The sequence below is a fragment of the Aotus nancymaae genome, unplaced genomic scaffold (genome assembly GCF_030222135.1).
Source record: "Aotus nancymaae isolate 86718 unplaced genomic scaffold, 86718_ANA_hifiasm-v0.15.2.pri h1tg000002l, whole genome shotgun sequence".
In the NCBI taxonomy this organism is placed as follows: domain Eukaryota; kingdom Metazoa; phylum Chordata; class Mammalia; order Primates; family Aotidae; genus Aotus; species Aotus nancymaae.
Genome location: NW_026988413.1, coordinates 6,612,771 through 6,636,872, shown reverse-complemented (window position 1 = coordinate 6,636,872; position 24,102 = coordinate 6,612,771). Strand labels below are relative to the sequence as shown.

At 38.1% G+C, this 24,102-nt stretch overlaps 1 protein-coding gene across 15 annotated transcripts in view; it reads right to left on the bottom strand.

Moving 5' to 3' along the window:
- The window catches only part of KMT2C (lysine methyltransferase 2C), a 303,740-nt gene that overhangs the window by 191,648 nt on the left and 87,990 nt on the right, over positions 1–24,102 (bottom strand). For 13 of the 15 annotated variants that reach the window (XR_001105806.2, XM_021665228.2, XM_064369600.1 and 10 more), the window contains exon 3: positions 8,771–8,912. Coding sequence is in view for 14 of the 15 variants with exons in the window: in XM_021665228.2 (XP_021520903.2) it covers positions 8,771–8,912 (142 nt within the window). In the remaining variant the exon portion in view is untranslated. The remainder of the gene's footprint in view (positions 1–8,770; positions 8,913–24,102) is intronic. The other 2 variants (XM_021665230.2, XM_012442816.2) reach the window with 1 other exon arrangement.

Below are 24,102 nucleotides of genomic sequence, written 5' to 3'. Positions count from 1 at the left end.
ATATAGTCAAGAGAAAGATGGTCGGGCATGGTGGCTGATGCCTGTAATCCAAGCACCTTGGAAGGCCGAGGCAGGAGGATCACAAGGTCAGGAGTTTGAGACCAGCCTGGCCAACATGATGAAACCCCATTTCTACTAAAAATATAAAAATTAGCTGGGCATGGGGGCACACGCCTGTAACCCCAGCTACTGGGGAGGCTGAGGCAGGATAATTGCTTGAACCTGGGAGGTAGAGGTTGCAGTGAGCCGAGACCACACCACTGCACTCTATTGTGGACAACAGAGCAAGACTCCATCTTAAAAAAATAAATAAATAAATCAGACATCTGGACAGGCACAGTGGTTCACACTTGTAATCCCAGCACTCGGGAGGCTGAGGAAGACAGATTGCTTGAGCCCAGGAATTCGACTAGCCTGGGTAACGTGGTGAAATCCCGTCTCTACTAAAAATAGAAAAATAAGCCAGGGGTGGTAGCAAGCACCTGTAGTCCCAGGTAATCAGGGGGCTGGGGTGGGTGGATGTCTTGAGCCCAGGGGCAGAGGTTGCAGTGAGTCAAGATCACACCATTGCACTCCAGCCTGTGCTACAGACACTCTGGCTCAAAAAACAGTAACAACAAGACACATGGACCAATGAAACAGGAAGGAACTCACACATTTACACTCAGTTGATTTATAACAAAGATGCCAAAAAATCACAATGGGTAAAGAACTGTCTCTTCAATAAATGATGATGAAAAAAACTGTATATCCACATACATAAGAATGAAATCACACCCTTGTCTCACATAGCACACAAAAATCAATTCAATATAGATTAAAGTCTTATGTTTAAGATGTCAAACTATAAAACTACTGGAAGAATAGCTGGGCATGGTGGCGCGTGCCTGTAATCCCAGCTACTCAGGAGGCTGAGGCAGGAGAATTGCCTGAACCCAGGAGGCGGAGGTTGCAGTGAGCCGAGATCGTGCCATTGCACTCCAGCCTGGGTAACAAGAGCGAAACTCCGTCTCAAAAAAAAAACTACTGGAAGAAAACACAGGGAGAAAGTTCCATGTAGGCAGTAACTTTTTGGATATGACCCTGAAAGCATAGGCAACAAAAGCAGTAATAGACAAATGGGATCGCTAAACTACAAAGCTCTGTACAGCAAAGGAAACAATTAACAAAGTAAAGAGACAACCCATAGAATGGGAGGAAATATGGAACCCAACTCAACAGCAAGAAAACAACCTGATTAAAAACTGGGCAAAGGACCTGAACAGACATTTCTCAAAAGAACACATATAAATGGCCAACAGGTACATGAGAAAATGCTCAGCATCACCAATCATTAGGGAAATGCAAATTGAAACCATAATCATATATTACCTAACACCTGTTCAAATGGCTACTATCAAAAATATGAAAGATAAGTATTGACAAGGAAACAGAAAAAATGGAAGTTCTGTATATTGTTGAGGGGTGTCAGTTAGCCATTATGGAAAACAGTAAAGAGGTTTCTCAAAAAACTATAAATGGAATTATCATATTAAATCCAGTAATCATACTTCTGGGTATATATCCAAACGAACTGAAATCAATGTTAAAAGGATATCTGCATGCCCATGCATACTGCAGGCAGCATTACTCACGAAAGCCAGATATGGAATCAACCTAAGTGTTCATCAATAGATGAATGGATAAAGAAAATATGGTGTATATATAAACAATGGAATACTATTCAGCCTTGAAAAGCAGGAAGATGGGGAGTGGTGGCTCATGCCTATAATCCCCTTACTTCAGGAGGTCAAGGCTAGAAGGCTGCTTGAGCCCAGATACTCAAAACCAGCCTGGACAACATAATAAGACTATGTTATCATCTCTTCAAAAAATTTAAAAAATTAGCCCGGTGTGGTGAGTACACACCTGTAGTCCCAGTTACTTGGAGGCTATGGTGGGAGGATTGCGTGGGTCCAAGAAGTTGAGACTGCAGGGAGTTGTGATCACAGCACTGTACTGCAGCCTGGGCAACAGAGTGACACCCTATCCAAAATGAAAAAAAAAAGAGAGATGGGGGAGGGGAGAAGGGGAGAAGGGGAGAAGGGGAGAGAGGAGAAGAGGAGGGGGAGAGGGGAGAGGGGAGGAGAGGAGGGGAGGAGGGGAGAGGAGAGAGAGAGGAGAGAGGGGAGAGGGGAGAGGGGAGAGGGGAGAGCGCGAGAAGGGGAGAGCAGGGGAAGGGGAGAGTAGAGAGCAGGAGGGCGGAAGGGGAGAGGTGACGGGGAGAGTGGGAGGGGAGAGGGGAGAGGGAGGAGGGAGGAGGGGGAGGGGGGAGGGGGGAAGAGTCAGAGGGTGGGAGAGACCTGTCTTTTACAACAACTCAGATGAATCTAGAGGACATTATGATAAGTGAAATAAGCCAGGTACAGAAAGACAAATAACTGCATGATCTCACTTATATGTAGAATCTAAAAAAGCTGAACTAATAGAAGCGGTAGTAGAGTAATGGTAAACAGACACTCAGAGAAAGTAAAGCCGGAAGAAGGAAATAGTAAGTTGTTAGTCAAAGGATACGAAGGTTGAAACAGGAGGAATAGGTTTTGAGATATACTGCATAGCAGGGTGACCTATATTTTAAAATAACTATTAGTTTGGTGCAAAAGTGACTGCAGTTCTGCCATTAAAAGTAATGGCAAAAACTGCAATCACTTTTGCACCAACCTAAGAGTAAATTTCAAATGCCTCACCATAACAAATGAGAGGTAATCAAGGTAATGGATATGTTATTTGACTTGATTCAATCATTCTACTTTGCATTCATGAATTGAAACATCATACCGTACTCATAAATGTACAATTAGGATTTGCCAATAATATTTAAAAAATAATAAATGTATCATTAATCATTTTAGATAAAATTTGTAAGTTCTGAGAAAAATATAACATGAGAAAATTGGTACAAGATGAAACAGCTAAACAGAAAAAATATGGAAGTCGGGAGCAAATTTATAATACATATTCAAAGAAAAAAATGTTTTGAATTGAACTGGTAGTGACTTCACTTTCTAAAAGAAACCCCACAGACCCAAGTAATTTTACAACATTTACTTCAAACTTCCATGGAGTCAATTCTTATCTTAAACTAGTAGTTCCAGAAAATGTAAGAAAACTGAAAGATGCCTCACCCACATAAGACTGGTGTAATTTTGTCTCCAAAACTAGGACATTACAGTAAAAATTACAAAAATTCACAGATTATGAATATAAACAAAATATTAGCTAACTAAAATCCAATAGCATGTTTAAAAATGTCATAATCAAGTAATGAAGTAATGCTTACTGCCTTCTACAGAAGTGGCCTTTTCCTATTGAATTGTTTTGTTTCATTTTTTTTTTTTTTTTTTTTTTGAGATGGAGTTTCGCTCTTGTTACCCAGGCTGGAGTGCAATGACGTGATCTCGGCTCACCGCAACCTCCGCCTCCTGGGTTCAGGCAATTCTCCTGCCTCAGCCTCCTGAGTAGCTGGGATTACAGGCACACGCCACCATGCCCAGCTAATTCTTTGTATTTTTAGTAGAGACGGGGTTTCACCATGTTGACCAGGATGGTCTCGATCTCTTGACCTCGTGATCCACCCACCTCGGCCTCCCAAAGTGCTGGGATTACAGGTGTGAGCCACCACGCCCGGCTGTTTTGTTTCATTTTTAAATACATATGGACATAAGTTCTTTGTCAGTTATATGCTTTAGAAATATTTTTCCCTTTTCTGTCATTTATCTTTTTACTCTCATTTTGGTATTTTTTAATGAAAAGTTTTAAATTTAAATATAGTGGTATTAATCCATCCTTTTTTTTTTTGAAGACAAAGTTTCGCTCTTGCTGCTCAGGCTGGAGTGCAATGATGCGATCTTGGCTCACTGCAACCCCCACCTCCCAGATTCAAGCTATTCTCCTGCCTCAGCTCCCGAGTAGCTGGGATTACAGACATGCGCCACCACGTCCAGCTAATTTTGTATTTTTAGTAGAGACAGGGTTTCTCCATGTTGGTCAGACTAGTCTCAAACTCCCAACCTCAGGTGATCCGTTTGCCTTGGCCTCCCCAAAGTGCTGGGATTACAGGTATGAGGTTTTTTTGTTTTTGTTTTTGTTTTGAGATGCAGTTTCTCTCTTGTCATCCAGGCTGGAGTGCAGTGGCAGGATCACGGTTTACTGAAGCCTCAATCTCCTGGGCTCAAGTGATCTTCCCACCTCAGCCTCCCAAGCAGCACCACCACGCCTCACTAACTCTTGTATTTTTTGTAGAGATGGGGTTTTGTCATGTTCAACACAGGCTGGTCTCGAACTCCTGGGCTCAAGCAATCCTCCTGCCTCATCTTCCTAAAGTGCTAGGATTATAAGCGTGAGCCACTGTGCCTGGCCAATCAACCCTTTTCTATAGTTAGTGCTTTCCATTTGTTTTTTAAAAGTCTTTACTTACCTCCAAAGCAATGAAGAAATCCCTCTACATTAACTGCTTTTATTAACTTGCGTCTCACATGCAAGTCTATAAATTAACCAGAGTTGAGGTGAATAAATTAGGTCTACTTTTTTTTTAAAGTATATCTAATTGTTCCAGCACAATTGTTGAAAGAGACATCCTTAAATTTGTGATGCCCCTTTGTTATAAATAACCTGTCCACATTACTCACATATCTGTATCTGGGTTCCCTATTCTGTTCCACTGGGCTATCTATTTCTGTGGGTAATACAGCACTGACTTAATTTATTACCATGTTATGAAAAGTCTCAGTATCAAATAAAGCAATCCTTCCCTCTTCTTCATGGGCCCTTTGGCTTATCCTGTCTTTTGCATATTCATATAAATGTATAAAATCAGCTTGTGAAATTTACTGTAGAAATGTTTATTAGAATCTTCTTGAACCTATAGATCAATTGGGAAAGAATACCTTTAAAATACTGAATCCCCTAAAATGTGAATATATTTCTATTACGTCTTTGTTCCTTAATATCTTTCCGAAAAGTTAAGTAATTTTCTCCATAAAAGTTCTACATTTTTGCACATAATTCTAGTCACGTGATATTATTTTATATTATTGGAAAATAATATTCTAAAAATTACTGGCCGGGCATGGTGGCTCATGCCTGTAATCCCAGCACTTTGGGAGGCCGAGGTGGGTGGATCATGAGGTCAGGAGATCAAGACCATCTTGGCCAACATGATGAAACCCCGTCTCTTAAAAAAAATATACAAAAATTAGCTGGACGTGGTGGTGTGTGACTGTAATTCCAGCTAATTGGGAGGCTGAGGCAGAAGAAAAACTTGAACCAGGGAGTCAGGGGTGGCAGGGAGCCAGATCGTGCCACTGCACTCCAGCCTGGTGACAAAGAAAGACTCTGTCTCAAAACAAAACCAAAAACGAACGAACAAAAACAACGCCATTTAACTCTGTTCCTGACATATATAAATACATATGATTTTTGCACTTTGATTTTGTATCTGGCACTATTGCTAAAATCCTATTAATTATAATAGGGTGATTATAGATTCATTTAGAAACATTTTATATACTGTACCATTAAAATTCATTAAATTCAATCTGTTCGTCGTATTTTAAGGAAACTGTTGGACAGATTGATAAAGATGAATAAATAAAGGTCAAAGAGTTGCAGAACTTGGAATAAACACCAGGTGTATATTTACAGTATGCTGGCTTTCTCACAGTGTACATGAAAATAACAGTGGTGGTGGTAGTATAGCCCAGGATAAATAAATAACAATGGCATTGCTTATTAATCTACCTCGTTTACTTTTCCATGTGGTATGGAGCATCAATCTACCTATATTTTTTAAATGGATAGTCAATTACTGAGTGAACTATTCTTTTCCACTGATAAGCCATGATTATTACAAATGAAATTATCATATATTCATGAGTAGCTTTTAACTTTCATTCTTTATACATGTATTAGGTGAGGACTAACAGTGACAGTGTGCCACTCACAGGGGGCAAAAAGATAAGTCAGTCAGGTATACTCTGTCCTTCAGATCTGCAGAAGAATCAAGCAAGGAGGTTAAGAACTACAATGGGTTCCCAAAATAGGCCTAGAGGATAGAGGCACAGAATACTCTCAGATGGCTCTCAGATGCTTGCTCTAAACTAGCAAATATTCTGCATTCTGTACCTCTCAATTCCACATATGCATTACCATTTCTAATTTCTATAGAAAACATAGTAAAAAGTGAAGTTTATGGTAGTATCAATCAAACTACAAAAATTTAAGCAGAACTTTAAAGTCTTCTCAATCAACTAGACTTCATTATTCATTAAAATATATATATACATACATACAGAGCACCTAATCTCTGTCAGGGACTATTTGGTGCAGGAGACAGTGCAGTGAACAAAACCGGCAAACAAAGTGCCTGCGTTCAGAGTTCACATGACAGTCAAATGAACTGTTAGAAAATAATAAGTGCCCCAAAGAAAAATAAAGCAAGTTACTATGTAAAATACAGCGGGAGCTGCTGCTTTATTTCTTTTCCATCCTACTCATTTTGAAAATGTTCAAACCTCCCAAAAAATATTGGAGGAGGAGGAGGAGAGGACTACAATATAATAAACACCAGTGTATTCTTTACCTTGATTCACACTGTATGTTTTTTTTCCTGAGCTTACTGAGACTAAGCTACATGTGACCCTTCAGAGGAGACTAGTATTATCAGTAAGATGGCCTCTCTGGGAGGAAGTCAGGAGACCAGCAGAGCAAGCACCAAAGTTCTCAGACAGAAACCACATCAGCACATGTAAGAGAGTAAGGCCAGTGTGGTGAGAGCACAATGAGTGATAAATGACATGAGAGAGGCAGTCAGGACCAGATCACACCTTGTAGACATGTTAAGTATTTAAAATTATGAATATAATTTAAGTATTTAATTTAAATATAATAGTCATGAAAGAGAGTGGAAACCTGATTATCATTATTACAATAATTTTTGCAACTGTACTATAAACAAATTGGACTAGGGAAAGGTAAAGGTAAAGAGAAGCAGAAAGACTGGTTAAAAGGCTACTACAACTTCCAAAGGATAACAGTGACTTCAACCAAAATGGTAGGCAAGTAACAAGTTGTTTCGGTTATCAGGTTGAGCTGTAAGGTATGAGAAAAGACAGAACTCAAGGATTAACTCCAAAGTTTCTGGACTAAACAACTGAGTGGAATGCTGGCATTACTTATTGAAATGAGGAAATCTTGGGAAGAAGCAAATTCTCGGCAGAGGTGGAGGCAGAATCAAGCGTGGTATTGGACATGGTAAGGGTGAGGTGCCTAGTATACTTCCAAATGGAGATGTCAAGCAGACGGTTGGACATAAAAGTCTGGAGTTCAGGTACAGAAGAACAATGGAAGTGAACAGTTGTGACTCTTAAAGACACAAATAGAGGTTACAGCTATCAGAATGAATGAGTTTTCTTTCCCAGGGAGTGACCAGAGACAAAAAAGTAGACAAGATATCTGAGGATTTATCCTTAAGGATTCCAAAATTATAATATGTAGAGTCTCCACAGCAACTTGTAAAACACAAAATGAGGAGTGATGTCCCAAAAGCAAAAGAAAGAAAATGCTTCAAGAAGATGAGAGAAGCCAGGTGCAATGGTTCATGCTTATAATTCCACAACCTAGGGAGGCTAAGGCAGGAGGATTGCTTGAACCCAGAAGTTTCAGACCATCCTGAGTAACATAAAGAGACCCAATTTCTACAAAAAACTCAAAATTAGCCAAGTATAGTGGCACACATCTGTAGTACCAGCTACTTAGGAGGCTGAGGTGGGAGGATCACCTAAGCCTTAGAGGTTGAGGCTGCAGTGAGCTGTGATCTCACCACTGCACTTCAGTCTGGTTTAACAGAGTAAGACCCTGCCTCAAAAAATAAAAAGTAAATAAAGGAATGGAAGAAAAGGGAAGAGGGAAAGGTGGAGGGAAACAAAGGGAGGAAGGAGGGAGGAGGGATGGAGGGAAAGGAGAGAAAAGGGATGGAACAGAAGGAAGGAAGAACGGAGAGAGGAATGAAGGAAGGAGGAAGAAAAGGAAGGGAGAGAGGGGAAGGGAGGGAAGGCAGGAAAGGAGGGAGGGAGAGAGAGTACTCAACTGATAGATAATTTCATTATTTTATTCATGTCTTTCAAATAAGGTCTGAAAACTCTTAAAATTTTAAAGCTGAATTATACAATGAGAGGTTACAGGCCCAGTGTAGTGGCTCATGCCTGTAATCCCAGCACTTCGGGAGGCCAAGGTGGAAGAATCACTTGAGCCCAAGTTTGAGACCAGCCTGAGCAATACAGTAGAGTTTCTACTTAAAAAAAAGGGAGTGGGGGGTGGAGGGAAAAAGAGACAGGTTATAATGTCCTGTGTTGCTTTTATTAAATGAATAGGGAGAAGGTAAGGAACAAAAGTATAAACTTAAGTTTATAGGTAAGTATCAAAAATTATTCCTCATGCTAAATGCTCACATTTATGTCTTCTGCCAGGAACAGCACATTGGTAATATTCTGTACTGGCCCGAGACAACTAGAGTTAAAGCCCTAGTGTACTGCCCTGTTCTACAATTGCCTAAGTCCACAGAAGTGCTCATCCCAATTACACACAGAGGTATCAGCTTCAAATTTAGCCACTAAATCATTAAATTCCACCCAGATTTTCAACCTAAACTCATACTCCATGAATTTTCTCTACAGTCAATTCACTGCTTTTTTCCTCTCACTAATATCCAATTCAGCTGCATTCATTCTCTAACCTGATTTTGGCTTCTACACCAACAGAGACCAGGGAGTTTGCCGATTCCTCAGACACAGATCGCTGAAGAGTTGGAATTAGCTGTTTGCTGTTATCCACTTCTGCTTCAGCATCCTCTTCTGCAGATTGTTCTTTGATTTCTGCTTAACAGTAAACAAGAGAATACAAAGAGTCATTTTTGTATTTATATTAATCACTGGTGAATTCATCCATAAAGCACAAGTCATAATGTAAACAGAAACAACAAATGACAATACTTCACTAATATAAGAAAAGTTTATGCACATAATTAGTGCTATTGTGCATCTTTATCCTCTACTGCAAAATTATTATCAAAATAATGTAAAGCATGGTATACCTTTCCCTGTGCCCAAATTATAGCTGACTCTGAGAAGTTTCATCCTAGTAGTAACTGTTAAGAATCTTAGCCAGGTACGGTGGCTCATGCCTGTAAACCCAGCATTTTGAGAGGCCAAGGTGGGCAAATCCCTTGAGCTCAGGAGTTTGAGACCACCCTGGGCAACATGGTGAAATCTCGTCTTAACAAAAAATATAAAAATTAGCCAGGCATGGTGGTGAGCGCCTATAGTCTCAGCTACTCAGGAGGCTGAGAAGGAAGGATATGCCTTGAACCCAGGAGGCGGAGGCTGCAGTGATCTGGGATCTTGCCACTGCACTCAGGCCAGGGTAACAAAGCCAGATCCTGTCTCAAAAAAAAAAAAAAAATCTTATTTTTGGCCAGGTGTGGTGGCTCACACATGTAATCCCAGCACCTTGAGAGGCTGAGGCAGGTGTACTGCCAGTAGTTCAAGACAGCCTGGGCAACATGGTGACACCCCATCTCTACAAAAACACTAGCCAAGCACTGTGGCACACGTGTAGTGAAAGGTATTCAGGAGGCTGAGGTGGGAGAATCAATCAGTTCGCTGCAGTTGAGGCTACAGTGAGCTGTGATCATACCACTGCACTCCAGCCTGGGTGACACATACAGATACTACCTCAACAACAACAACAACAACAACAACAACAACAAAGAATTTTTTTTTTCTCTTTTTGATGGAGTCTCGCTCTGTCACCCAGGCTGGAATGCAATGGCATGATCTCAACTCACTGCAACCTCCACCTCCCAGGTTCAAACAATTCTCCTGCCTCAGCCTCCCAAGTAGCTAGGATTACAGGAACCTGCCAACATGCTCGGATAATTTTTCTATTTTTAGTAGAGACTGGGCTTCATCACCACATTAGCCAGGCTGGTCTTGAACTCCTGACCTCAGATGATCCACCCACCTCAGCCTCCCAAAGTGCTGGGAATACAGGCATGAGCCACTGCATCCAGTCAAAAAAGACTCTTTATTTTAGGATTATAGCAACTGGTCTACAGAACAAATGTATTTCAAAGTGACTCATTAAAAATTGTTTCGCACTTTATAAAATTATTATTAATTTATAATACTCATTATGTATCCTAATTATTAGCCTTTCTAAAAGCTAAATATTTGAAAAGGACAAACCCTTACTCTATTGCCTTTATCCATTCTCCTTGATTCCAAATCCAAACACCTTATATGTACTTTCTCGGGAGGCGATCTAACAGCTGGGAGGATTTCCACACACCACTACCCTTAACATCATTCTTCTCATTTAATGAAAATTGGATGTCCACTCTGAAGGTCATGCTCTATTACTAGAATGAAGAGACATTACACCTCCCTACCAGTGATCGTGATGCAATTCCATGCTCTTGGCTGGCTCCTTCTTTTCTAACTTGAAATTTATTTAGACCTTTCTGCATCACTAACCACAAACAAAAAAATCTTAAAGTTCTTTCAAGTTCCTCTTCTCTGTCTTCCCTCTTACCACCAAATTCATGAGATGGCACATTAAAGTGACTGAACTCTATTACCTTCCCCTTCAACTAACCCTTTCTAACTGTAACCAGCCTCCTACTATAACAATTATTCTTGTCAACACTACCAATGGCAAAAGAACTAACAATCCAGGCACCACTCACAAGCTTTCTTCAAACATCCTAAAACTTCATTTCACACTAAGACTACTTCTTCCTTAGTGAAGTGTTCTTCTATCTTTTATATGCAGGGAGATATATGGTCTAATATCTGTCCCTTCAGCTGATTTCCTTTAGACCTCTAAATGTGGGTACAGCCCTCTATACATCATTTATATGCTCCTGGGGTTGGATGGTTGTTTTTGTTTTTGAGAAAAGGACTCATTCTGTCACCCATGCTGGAGTGCAGTGGTATGATCATTCAGATTCTTAGGTTTAAGCCAGCCTCCTGCCTCAGCCTCACAAGCAGCTGGGACTACAGGCACATGCCACCACACTCTTTTCCATTTTTTGTACAGATGGGGTCTCACTATGTTGCCGAGGCTGGTCTCAAACTCCTGCCCTAAAGTCATCCTCCTACCTTGGCCTCCCAAAGTGCCAGGAATATAGGTATGAGCCACCGCACCCAGTCTATAAGCTCCTCTTTGAAGAACGTATTTGTTATCCACATTTCAACAACCTCCTCTGGACTTAAACGATTTGTAAGTCAACATCTCTAGCGCTAACTTCTCCCCTGAATTCCACACCATATTTTAGCTATACACTAGACATATTTAGCAGCTTCAACACTAAATTTCACACAAAACTTTATCTCTTATCACTCAGATTAGCACTTCAATCTGACTTCCCTTTTTTTTTAAAAAAAAAAAGACTATCTTCTAGATTCAAAATAAATTTTAGAAAAGCATTTCAAAAAACAATTTGAATAACTATTCCTGCGTAGTTAGAAAAAACTACAAATAGTTGTAAAACCTATCAAATCATAAAATTAATGATAATATGAGGCATCAAACAGATGGTTTTGGTTTTCATACTTAAAATAACATGTTTCTTTTCTTTTTTAAAAAATTGAAATAGAAAAGCTGACCTTAAATTAAGGGCTTATGGGGTCTATCAAAAGGTGTCCTGTCTATCCCTAGAGATAAAATTAATAAGGTATCTAGAATCAAATCTACATATATGTAAGTCTGTATTCAAAAGGAATCATAAAATGAAAATTTACATTTTTCTATAGGACAAATGACCTCATGAACAAAATGAATGTCACAGATGAGAGAAAATGAATACAATCTGAATTCCTTCCCTCCCCCCCAAACAAAAAAAGGGTATTCAGATCAAGAATAGGTGAAGAACTCCAAAGCTGAACAAGGCACATAAACCTGTAGAAAACATATAAAGGGACTGGGTATGGTGGCTCTCACCTGTAATTGCAGCACTTTGGGAGGCCAAGGCGGGCAGATCACCTGAGATCAGGATTTCTAGACCAGCCTGGCCAACATGGTGAAACACCGTCTCTACTAAAAATACAAAACTTAGCTGGATGTGGTGGCAGGGGCCTGTAATCCCAGCTACTCAGGAGGCTGAGGCAGGAGAATCACTTGAACCCGAGGGGCAGAGGTTGCAGTGAGCCAAGATCATGCCACTGCACTCCAGCCTGGGCAACAGAACAAGACTCTGTGTCTCAAAAGAAAGAAAATAGACAAAGGACAAAATCCATACTCTTCATCCTCTATACTTTTCAAGTTTTAGTAGGGCACATACTGTCTAGCTAGAGACTTTATTCCCCAATCCTCTTTGCAGCAAACCATGGCAAGTTCTTACCAAGAGAATATGACCAGAAGCAACTGTGCAACTTCATCATCTAAAAGGAACTGATCTGCTTTTTTTTTTTTTGAAGCCAGTGTCTCGTTCTGTTGCCCGAGCTGGAGTGCAGTGGCACAATCTCGGCTCACTGCAACCTCCGCCTACCAGGTTCAAGCGGTTCTCCTGCCTCAGCCTCCCAAGCAGCTGGAATTACAGATGCCTTCCACCACGCCCAGCTAATTTTTTTTTGTAGCTTTTAGTAGAGACAGGAATTTCACCATCTTGGCCAGGCTGGTCTCAAACTCCTGACCTTGTGATCCACCTGCCTGGACCTCCCAAAGTGTTAGGATTACAGGCGTGAGCCACTGTGCCCGGCCAGAAGTGACCTACTCTTAACTAAATTATAGTCCCTTTTCCTACAGACTGGAATGGACATGACAGCAACCCAGCTGCAATGCTGCCAAATGAGGTGGAATGATCCAGGGGATGGCAGAGAGACAAGACAGAAGAAACCTGGGTCAACAAACAATAATATGGAGCAGAAGACAACTCATCAGCCTACACTTCTCCACCCACAGAAATATTACATGAGAGAAAGATCAATTTGCTTTATTTAAGCCACTGCTATATTTTGGGATCTCTGTTACAGCAGTTTAACTCATGCCCTAATTAACCCAGAAAACTGGTATTAAGAATGAAGAACTGCCATAACAAAAACTTAAAGTGGCTTTGGTGATCAGGCCATGAGACACTGATAATGGAGTTTGAAAATCAACCCTTTTTATGCTGTATTAAAATATTTGATACAGCTATGACCTACAATAATTTGGAATGCAGACTGTGCCTACAAAGCCTGCAGCTCTAGGGAAAGCATCTGGAATGAGCCAAAGGGTATCCTGTGTTGTCTCTCTCTAGTACTTCTACAGCCAAAGATAGAAAAGAATACAATTCTGCTAGAGAGACTCTCTCTGCCTGCCTATTATATTCAAAGTACTATAAAATTATCATATATAAAAAATACCTTTATGAAAGCATTTCATTTCTACTTATAGAGAGACCCAGAAAACATTTTGTGATATATCCATTTTATACCATTCTTACTACTGGGTAACAAGAATGGGAAAGAGAAAAAATAAGTGACAAACCTAAAAAGGAGGAGTAAGAATAGTGTCCCAGAAACTTACAGACAATGAGTCAAATGGACCAGGGTCACAAATCATTACATTACCCTGGAAACAATTTTCTTCCTGGAGCCACATTCATTTATCCCCACTCCCAAACTATGCTACCTCCAACAGAGCATGACCTGTCTGCTTCCTTTTACTATGCTGCTATCTACCATACATGACCTCTAGTCAAAAATTTCCTTCTCCCTGAAGAGTATATAACAGTCTCAGCCTTTTCCTTATTTTTGCCCCCACAAAAGAAAAGACGTAGCACTTTTATTATTTTTAGGGGAGTTTTATTGCTTACAACTAAGAAAAAACAAGTAGGACAGTGTCTCTCTCCCTCTAATTAGAGCCAGGAGGAAATGGAAAAGATAAATGTTAACGTTACTGGTTGGTCAGTAGGTTTGTAGGTATACAATCTTTTGAAGTTATGTTTCCTGCATTTCAAAGAGAAAAAAAAAAAAAACAGATTCAGACTATAGATTTTTTGTTGTTGTTTTTTTAAAGAAACAGGATCAGGACCAGCTCTTATCCCACAAAGAAGACAGGCTTTCAGACTTCATCCTGTTCTCTTTTCTCCTCTAGCTACTATTATTACTGGCTCTGCGCATGATTCTAACTGGATTTGCTAAAGAAACAGTAGGGAGTGATGAGTTCTGGTTTTATTTTTGGTTTAGATTTTGTTGTATTGGTCTTGTGTTAACAGATAAGGAGGAATCTATGACTGCTTCCTAGGTAGCTGTAATTCCTGTCACAAAATAGAAACAAACAATAAAAAAGGTATCCCTAAATATGTGATAGAACCTGTCTTTAACTGTCACTCTTCATTTGGTAAAATGTGTTAGATCTTACTATCTGTCAAAGTCAAGGCAGGACAATTTAGTGTTTATGTCTCTCTCTTCTCCTAATCCTAGTCTTCAAACAACTGACAAAGTTTGGCAGCAGAATGTGAAACGGACTGCTCTGGATAAAAATGATGTAAACCAGGGATCCAGCCAGAGAGGTCATCCAGAGATGTTCCTGATGAAATTACTATATAACCCAGTGATATCTGAGGAAATACTCCTGATGCCAGTACTTAATTATCTCTAGTTCATTATTTAAAATGCACTCTTGAATACTATCCTATGCTTTGCCTAAAGAAAGAAGCTGGCCATTCGGCCAATAAAATAATCCAGGTTTGGTTTCTCCACCACTTTGCAGAGTTTTTGCCTTTCATGAGGTTCAATTAGCTCAAACTGCCTGCAAGTCAAACTGGATACTGGAGCAGACATTTAAAATATTACATTGCATTTTTTAAAATTCAGTGTGGTATTTTTCCTGAATATAAAATCCCCAATATATATCTTTCCCCTTACTTTGAACCTGACCTAAAATATAGGCAATGGCACTTGGTTCAAAAATGCATCCAAGTCAGAAAGGTGGGGACCACTGCAACCCTGGGATAAGCACAGGTGAGGTGATTTCACCTGCAGCCACTATCTATGACTAACATCTAACCACTAGGTGGCACATGTACAGTGCTAACTATACTAAAGAACCTAATCATTGACCTGGCATAGTGGCACAAGCCTGTAATCCCAGCCTTTGGGAGGCAGGCGGATCACTTGAGCCTAGAAGTTCAAAACTAGCCTGGGCAACATGGCAAACCAAAAGAATTCAGCCAGCCTTGGTGGCACACACCCGGAGACCCAGCTATTTGGGAGGCTGAAGTGGAAGGATCACTTGAGCCTGGGAGGCAGAGGCTGCAGTGAGATCATGCCACTGCACTCCAGCCTCAGCGACAAAGCAAGACCCTGTCTCAACAACAACAATAAAAAAGAGAACATAATGACATGTAAGGAAATTCCTAAGAGAACTTGAAGAGACTGTGCACTTCATTAAATAGCATCATCTATGTGCCAGGCATATCTCTGGGGACGCAAAGATAAATTAGAGCTAACTCCTTCCTTTAAATAATTTCATAACATACCCCCTTTAAACCTTTAGTTTTCCACCTCCAATGACTCTAATTTATCCTAAATAAATTGGTTCTAGGACATGAGAAAGTTTAATAGCAAAAGCTGTCTGCTATATTAGTTAAAATCAAAGGCTTGGACTCCAATGGTTCTGAGTCTGTATTCTAGCTCTGCCATATGCTAGCAATGTGACCTTTGGCAAGTTATTTAACTTCATCTCAATTTTATTTTGCTCGTCATTTAAAAGACAGACAATACCACCTAGTATAAAAACTGTCTTTATGATAAAAAAAAAAAAGAAAAAAGAATGCATGAAAAGCACTTAACTCAACATCTTAAGTGTAGCGATGTGGCTGTTAGTCTGATGATCTCTATCTACATTCACACACTATATTCTATGTATTTACTTGTCCACCTCACCTACTAGATGACTTCAAACTCTTGATGCCACATCATGAATTATTAAATTGCATTATGAGAAGTAATGGGAATAAAGAGAACATTTATTTAGCCCCTCCTGGCTCTGTGCTCCAGAGTTAACATATCATTATTTTAGAATGATTATTTACCAAACAAAATTTTGAGTAACAATTGCATACTATAATTTGTATTCAAATGGCAGTCATTACAAAGATAGAGTCAAGATCCCTACCTTAAATGGATCTAGATGAAAGACTGAAAATAAAAATAGGACACAGTAATAGTCATGATGCTGTTAAGCACATGGTATGATGGGAGTTAAGGGGAAGAGGTGGGGAATATAGCTCAGAAGGTTTCAGAAAGGTATTAGAAGCCCAGCTAAAACTAAAAAGATAAATCAAGTGTGCCTAATAGTTCTCTCTCAAGTCTTCTCTTTTAAAAAAGAATAACATCTGGCATATTTTGTTCATTTAAAAGATAAGGAAACTAAAGTCTGAAAGTTAACTAAAAGCTCAAGATCACAAAGCTAATAGGAAACAAAACTGTGATCCAAAATCAGATTGTGTAACCCTGAAGTCTGACATACTCTTTTCACTACTTCCACTGCCTGGCATGGCATCAAATTGTAGCATGCCACAAGTTTTATAAATAAATTAATATTAAAGAGAGTATCTATTTATATTTTTTAATTTTTTATTATTTATATTATTTACATTATCTTTATATTACATCAATAATATAAATATATTATTTATATTATCTTTAGTATTATAATTATTATAAAAGACTTAATTATAATTAACAGTCTTACTAGAACCATGTTACTGCAGGATGATTTACTGAATATAAAGACTATGAGACGATAACTAAAAATACAGCATCCTCCTTTTTAAGCACTGTTGAATAAAATTATGAAGTGGAGAGGACATTTATCTTACAGTCAAGTTCACAGAAATAAAGCATTTTGATTTTGAACAATTATAAAAGTATTTCCCTTAAAGGTTAAATACTTCCTTGAAAGGACTATACGTAGTCTACAAATATACTAAACAAATTCTATTAATATTAATAGCATAATAGACTATAAGATGTCAAAAATATTTTAGACGTCAATTATGAACTCCCTTATCAATACATTACTATATTCTTTCAAAGCACCCAATTTTTTCAATGGATTTTTAAAGGTTACTTACTCAAGGTTCTATGATTTAAGAAGAAGAAATTACTTCTTTATTTTTACTAACCTCTAATTTTTACTCACCTCCAAAATTTAGAATTCTAAGAAAATATTAAGAAAGTAAGCAACAAGCATAGTGGTATTAGTGGATATCTAAGTTTTTGTCACCAACAGAAATCACAGATATTTTCTTATCACATGCAGTTGTTACAGATCTCAAAATATCATTCACCCTTATCACTACTTTAAAATTGTAATAGTTATTAATCTCACTGCTAGATTTTATAATTCAAGTGTGGATTAGAAAAACGTTACAAAATTACAAATTTGTCTTCTTTTTATTTCAATACAATTGTTTTATCTTTGTAATCCTATTTTGATTTCTTTTTATTTTATTCATTTAAAAACATTATTTGAAAAAGAGTCCGTGCACTACATCATGCTACCAAATGGGATGATGTCACCGAAAAGTTTAAGAACCCCCCGTTCTGCATGTGCCATTCACAGGAGACTACACCCCCAATTTGACTATGTGCTCTATGAAAACAGGTACTGTATCTGTTTTTATAAACCAGAGCTATCACAAAATCTGAATGACATTAGATAATTGTTTAATTAATGTTAATTATACAATGTAAAGCAAGCAGGTAAATCTTATATATAGAAATGAAGATTTACAAAAAGCACAGAGAAAAAGAATATATTTAAAATGAATTCATATTCACTATGCAAGTAAACACTGACATTCATTATCGACTAGCTATCCAAAAAATATGCCTGCCTCCCTCTATGCTTTAATCAATTTTTTTTTTTTTAAGAGCTGGGGGTCATGCCCTGTCACCCAGGATAGAGTACAGTGGCACAATGATAGCTCATCATAACCTCAAACTCCTGGGCTCAAGGTATCCTCTCACCTCAGCCTCCCCACTAGGCAGGACTACAAGCCACATGCAATCATGCCTGGCTAATTTTTTTTGTTTGTTTGTTTTGTTTTGGTAGAGACAGGGACTCACTGTGTTGCCCAGGCTGGCCTCAAACTCCTGGCCTCAAGTTTTCCTCCCACCTCAGCCTCCCAAAGTGCTAGAATTAGTCATGAGCCACCATGCCCAGCCTAATCAGGTATTAAATAGCATAACTGACTTCCCTTACCTTCAGAGGATGGCAACATGCTTGCTTCCTACTAAAACTACAGAAGAAAACATATATTAAAAAATTGTGTAACCATGTCCTTTCCTTCTTTTGAATGGCAGTAGTCTAAAGAAGTCTGCCTCCTGACAGTCATGTTTTCTGGATGCATCTCACTCAATCTAGTATATCCAATGTCATCCAAATTGTGTTGCAAAGCTAAAGCATTAGCGCTATATTAGAAAAAGCAAATTATTGCTGGGCGAGCTGGCTCATGCCTGTAATCCCAACACTTTGGGAGGCCGAGGTGGGTGGATCACCTGAGGTCAGGAGTTCGAGACCAGCCTGACCAACATGGTGAAATCCCATCACTAGGAGGAAAAAAAAAAAGGAAAAGCAAGTTATTTATTCACCCTATCTTTATTCACTAAGCTACTTAAAATATTGACAGTGATTAATAATATGAATTAGTTGCTGCTTTCACAGAAGAATGTAAGCAACTAAAAGTAAATATACAAAAAAAGCACTAATTTTCTTTGGCAGTTAACACTTTTATAGGTGATTTATACTCTTTATACTTGTCTACAGTTCCGTAAATTTCTAAAAATACATATTACTGTTATAATATTTAATGTGATTTTTAAATGCAAATTCAAAAAGTTTAAGAGTCCAATACTTATCAAAAGCAAAAAAACATATGGGCATTAATTTAAATAGTAATTGTTTAAGCAAGATATACTGCTAATAAATGAAAAATGAAAAAAACTATTAACTGTTAGATGTCAACTGTTCTGTAGATGTTTTATTTAGTTATTATCAATATTTCCTTTAGTTTTTCTATATAACTTCTAAATGTTTTTAATGGAGTTTTTTGCAATTAAAGAAACTAAAATAAAACCAACAAATTACATCTTTATAACAGTTATTTCTGCCACTATTGATCTTTTTCTGAAATTTAATTTTATTTAGGCCTTAAAAAAAAAATCAACCAATGAAACTGTCTTGGATTCTCTAGACCAGCCCATATGTCACCTGAATAGCAACAACCGACTCTGATGCCAGCAGAGCAGAAGAACTGTCCAGCTAAGTCTGAGCTAAATTCCTGACCCATAAGATCATGAGATATGTTTGCTGTTTTAAGCCATTGGTTCTGAAATGATTTGTTAGATGGCAATAAGTAGCTAAAATTTTCATTTTAAACTTCTGTTTGAAAGTTATGTTGTGGTTAATCCAAGACACACAGGTGTCTCTGCTCCACCATCTCTTCGTTCAAACTGTCGAAGCAGTCACTACTTCAAAAGAAAAAAGCTCAGGAGGGTTTTGCTCCAATCCAGAAGTAACCAATATGATTTCCATCCACAATTCACTGGATACAACTCAATCATACTGGCCCCTCAAGAAGGCTTGGAGATGTGTAATTACACCACATCTCCAGAAGGGAGAGTGCCAGAGCTATTTGACAGACAACACCAATCTACCACAACAATATATAATTTTAAATAATATATTAAAGTTAGTGAAAAATATTATCCAAAGAAAAACCTGATAATTCAAAAAAAGAAGAGTCAATAACAAACTTTCATATCAAAAAAAAAGATAAGAAAGGACAGGTAAAGTTAAATCATTAGGCCAATTAATGTCACAAGAATCCAGGCTTTTTCTTTGTGCCAAATGTCACCATAACCTGCAATCAATTACTATTACAAACAATAATTTGGGGTGTCCACTTTTTAAAATAATATCACTAAAATGTCTATTCTTGTAAATAAAGACGTGGGTTTATACAAACTTGTATATTTAAACCATATGTAAATAACCAAAAGGAGTTGAAGTAACACATGTATGGCTTTGGAACTCCAATTCCACCTGTCTCATCAAGTGTACTGACAAAGCAAAAGATCCCTATCTTATCTGTCTATGTCAAACACTAATAGCTGAAAGCCACCACTAAATAAGAACCAACAGTCATTACACAAGCAGGCGCTAAAAATTAACAAATAACTAGACCAGAAGATAATCTTCAAAGATTCTGACACATAACTCAAGGCAGTATGACAGATTATCATTAGTGGAAATCCCTCAAAGGTTAGTCACAAATTATAATCTTGATATTAAATTCAATAGTTTTATTATCTTAATAACAATTAATATTGAGACATATTTACACTAAGGGATAGATATTAACTTCATTATTGTTAACCATTAATTATAATCCAGTCCACTAGTTATAAAACTGGCTTACCAATTATAAAAGAAATGGACTATAAACATAATTGATATCTGTAAAAAGCTAAACTGAAACATCAACAACTCTTGCTAGATCCATAAAGTCAATAAAGTAACAGGGCAAACAGGTACCCCCAGAATCGGAGGGATAGACAAAAATCACAGCTTACCTGAGCAGAAACCCATGGGTACAAAAACCTCAACTGTAATTGACAAAACATTGAAGGTGCAGTCTGGACAAGTCTGTAAGATTAAAAACTCCAGAGGGATCCCACAGTTTTGTGTTTTACCTCTAGAAACTCTACCAGTTTCTCACAGTGAATTTCACAGAAAAATCCCTTCTTGCTTTCAACAGCAGGAGGGGGAAAGGAACCATTTCTAAATACACCAGAGCATTCTCTTAACAAGGCCTGCCTTCAGGACAAACTATTTAACTAGAACCTCACCGACCTACCAGAAGAGAAACTCCAGCCAGTTCTACTAGCCTAAGAGAATTATCTATGTCTGGGCCATTCTGCCCCACCTAAGGGCAGGTCAGGGAGAAAGAATCAAAAACTGAGATTTCTCCCTCCTCCTACACCTTCCCACCACATTAGTAAAGGCCCACTTACGGCTGTTGTCTTTACCCAGTCCAGTACATTGGCTATCAAGGAAAAATTACAAGGTATACTAAAAAGCAAAAAACACAGTCCAAACACAGTTTGAAGAGATAGACCAACCATCAGAACTAGACTTGCATATGGGAGGGAAGTTGAAATTATCAGATGAAGAATTTAAAGCAACTATGATTAATATGCTAAAAGGTCTAATGAATAAGGTAGACACCATCCAAGAAGACATGGGCAATGGAAACTGAAAACTGGAAATTCTAGAGATTAAAATGATAGAGATTGTTAAAAACTCTAACAGAAATGATTAATGCTTTTAATGGGCCTATTAGTAGACCTGACACAGCTGAGTAAACAATCTATCTCATTGCTTGAAGATATTCCCATAGAAACCTCCAAACCTGAAAAGCAAAGAGAAAAAGAATAATAAAAAAAAGAACAGAATATTTAATACAGAAAACTACAAAGAGGTAACATGTAATGGAAATACCAAAAGAGAAAAAAGAGAGAAAGAACAAGAAATAGTCCTCAAATTAGTGTCGGAAACCAAATGACAAAGAACATCAAAAAGGATAAACACCCCAAAAAACTACACCTGGTCATATCATATTCAAACCACAGAATACTAAAAAAATCCTTAAAGAACTCAGAGGGAAAAAAATACCTAAGGCAACAATTACATCAACTCAGAAACCATGCAAGCAAGAAGAGAGGGAACGAAATATATGACATGTTGAGAGAAAGAAAACATCAACCTAGAATTCTGTACCCTGTTCAAATTATCCTTCAAAAGGGAAGGCTTTCTCAAACAAAAATTAAAGAATTTGTTGTCAGATGGCCTACCTTGCAAGAGATGTTAAAAGTCCTTTAGAGAGAATAAAAATGGTATAGGTCAAAAACTTAGATCTATATAAGAAAGGAAGGGCAGCTCCGACAGGGTAAGTGAAGATAAAATTTTCTTAAAAACTTTTTTCTTACTGTTAACTGATCTAACAGATAAGTTTGTTCAAAATAATATCTGCAACAATGTATTCAATTGTGATTGCTTATGTATAAGTGAAATAACTGACAGCAACAATAAGATGGGACAGAGGAATTAAGATTATTTTGTTCTCATAAAGTACTCAGATTACAAGTGAAAATTACAGTGGTGCCATCTTATCCACAGGGAATATATTCCAAGACCCCATGTGGATGCCTGAAACCAATATACACAGTATGTTTTTTCAATCATATTAAGATAGCTACTAAGTGGCTAATGGGCAGGTAGCATATACAGAATGGATGTACTGGACCAAAAGATGATTCACATCTCAGGCTGGAAGGCAGAAGATTTCATTATGCTATTCAAGCAAAACAGCATACAACTTAAAATTTATGAATTATTGATTTCTGGAATTTTCCATATTATATTTTCAGACCGTGCTTATCTGAAGGTAACTGAAACTGTGAAAAGCAAAACCACAGTTAAAGCGGGACACTACTGCATAGTGTTATTTGAAAGTAGACTTGGATTCATTGTAAACATATATTACAAACTGTAAGACAACAACTCAAAAAAGAAAAAGAACTGTGCTAAGAAAGGAGAGAACTCGGAATCACATAAAATGCTCCATTAAAACCACAAAAGGCACAAAAAGAGTAGAAGATAAAAAGAGGAACAAAGAACAAGGACAACAAATAGAAAATAGTTAACAGATATGGTAGATATCCATTCCATTATATCAAGAATCACTCTGAAGCTGAGCATGGTGGCTCATGCCTATAATCCCAGCACTTTGGGAGGTTGAAGCCTGCATTTCAAGACCAGCCTGGGCAACATAGCAAGACTCCATCTCTCCAAAAAAAATTATTATTTTTTAATTAGCCAGGAGTGGTGCCAATAGTCCCAGCTATTTGGGAGGCTGAGCACTGTAGTCTCAGCTACTTGGGAGGCTGAGGTATGAGGATGGCTTGAGCCCAAGAGTTCAAGGTTACGGTGAACTATGATGTGGTACCACTGCATTCCAGCCTGGGTGATACAGTGAGATTCCGTCTCCAAAAATAAAAAAGAATCACTTTGAATACCGATGGTCTAAATGTACCAATTAAAAGAAATTGTTATAGCTTTTTTTTTTTTTTTTTATAAAGAGTCTGCTCTGTCACCCAGGCTGGAGTGCAATGGTGCGATCTCGGCTCCCTGCAACCTCCACCTCCTGGATTCAAGCAATTCTCATGCCTCAGCCACCTGAGTAGCTGGAATTACAGGTGCCTGCCACCACAGGCCAGCTAATATTTCTATTTTTAGTAGAGACAGGGTTTCACCATATTAGTGAGGATGGTCTTGAACTCCTGACCTCAGGTGATCCATCTGCCTGAGCATTCTAAAGTGCCAGGATTCCAGGTGTGGGCCACCGCACCAGCCTAGAATAGATACTTTTAAAAAGAAAACCCAACTACATATTGTCTACAAAAAACCCACTTTAAATATCATATAAAGATATAGATAAGAAATAAATGGATAAGGATATTCCAAACTAACAATAATCAAAAGAAAGTAGGAGTAGCTATATTAATTTCAGACAAAACGAATGTCAAAGTTATCAAGAATAAAGAAGGGCATTATATTATGATAAAGAGGTTAATTCTCAGGACATAACGATACTTACCATGAGTGTGTTAATGTAGGTTTACAAACTGTGACAAATGTACCATGTTATTCTAAACAGAACATCAAAGTATGTGAAGCAAAAAATGATACAATCGCAAGGAGTAAGGGATAAATCCACTATTATAGCTGGAAACTTTAACACTTCTCTCAGAAAAAGAACTGGCAGGCAGAAAATCAGCAAAGACATAGTTGAATCTGACATCATTAATCAACTGGATATAACTGATATCTAAAGACTACTTCATCAACAACAGCAGAATACACATGCTTCTCATCCACATAGGACATTTACAAAGTTGACCACAGTCTGAGCCATAAAACATACCTTAACAGGTTTTTAAAAATAGAAAT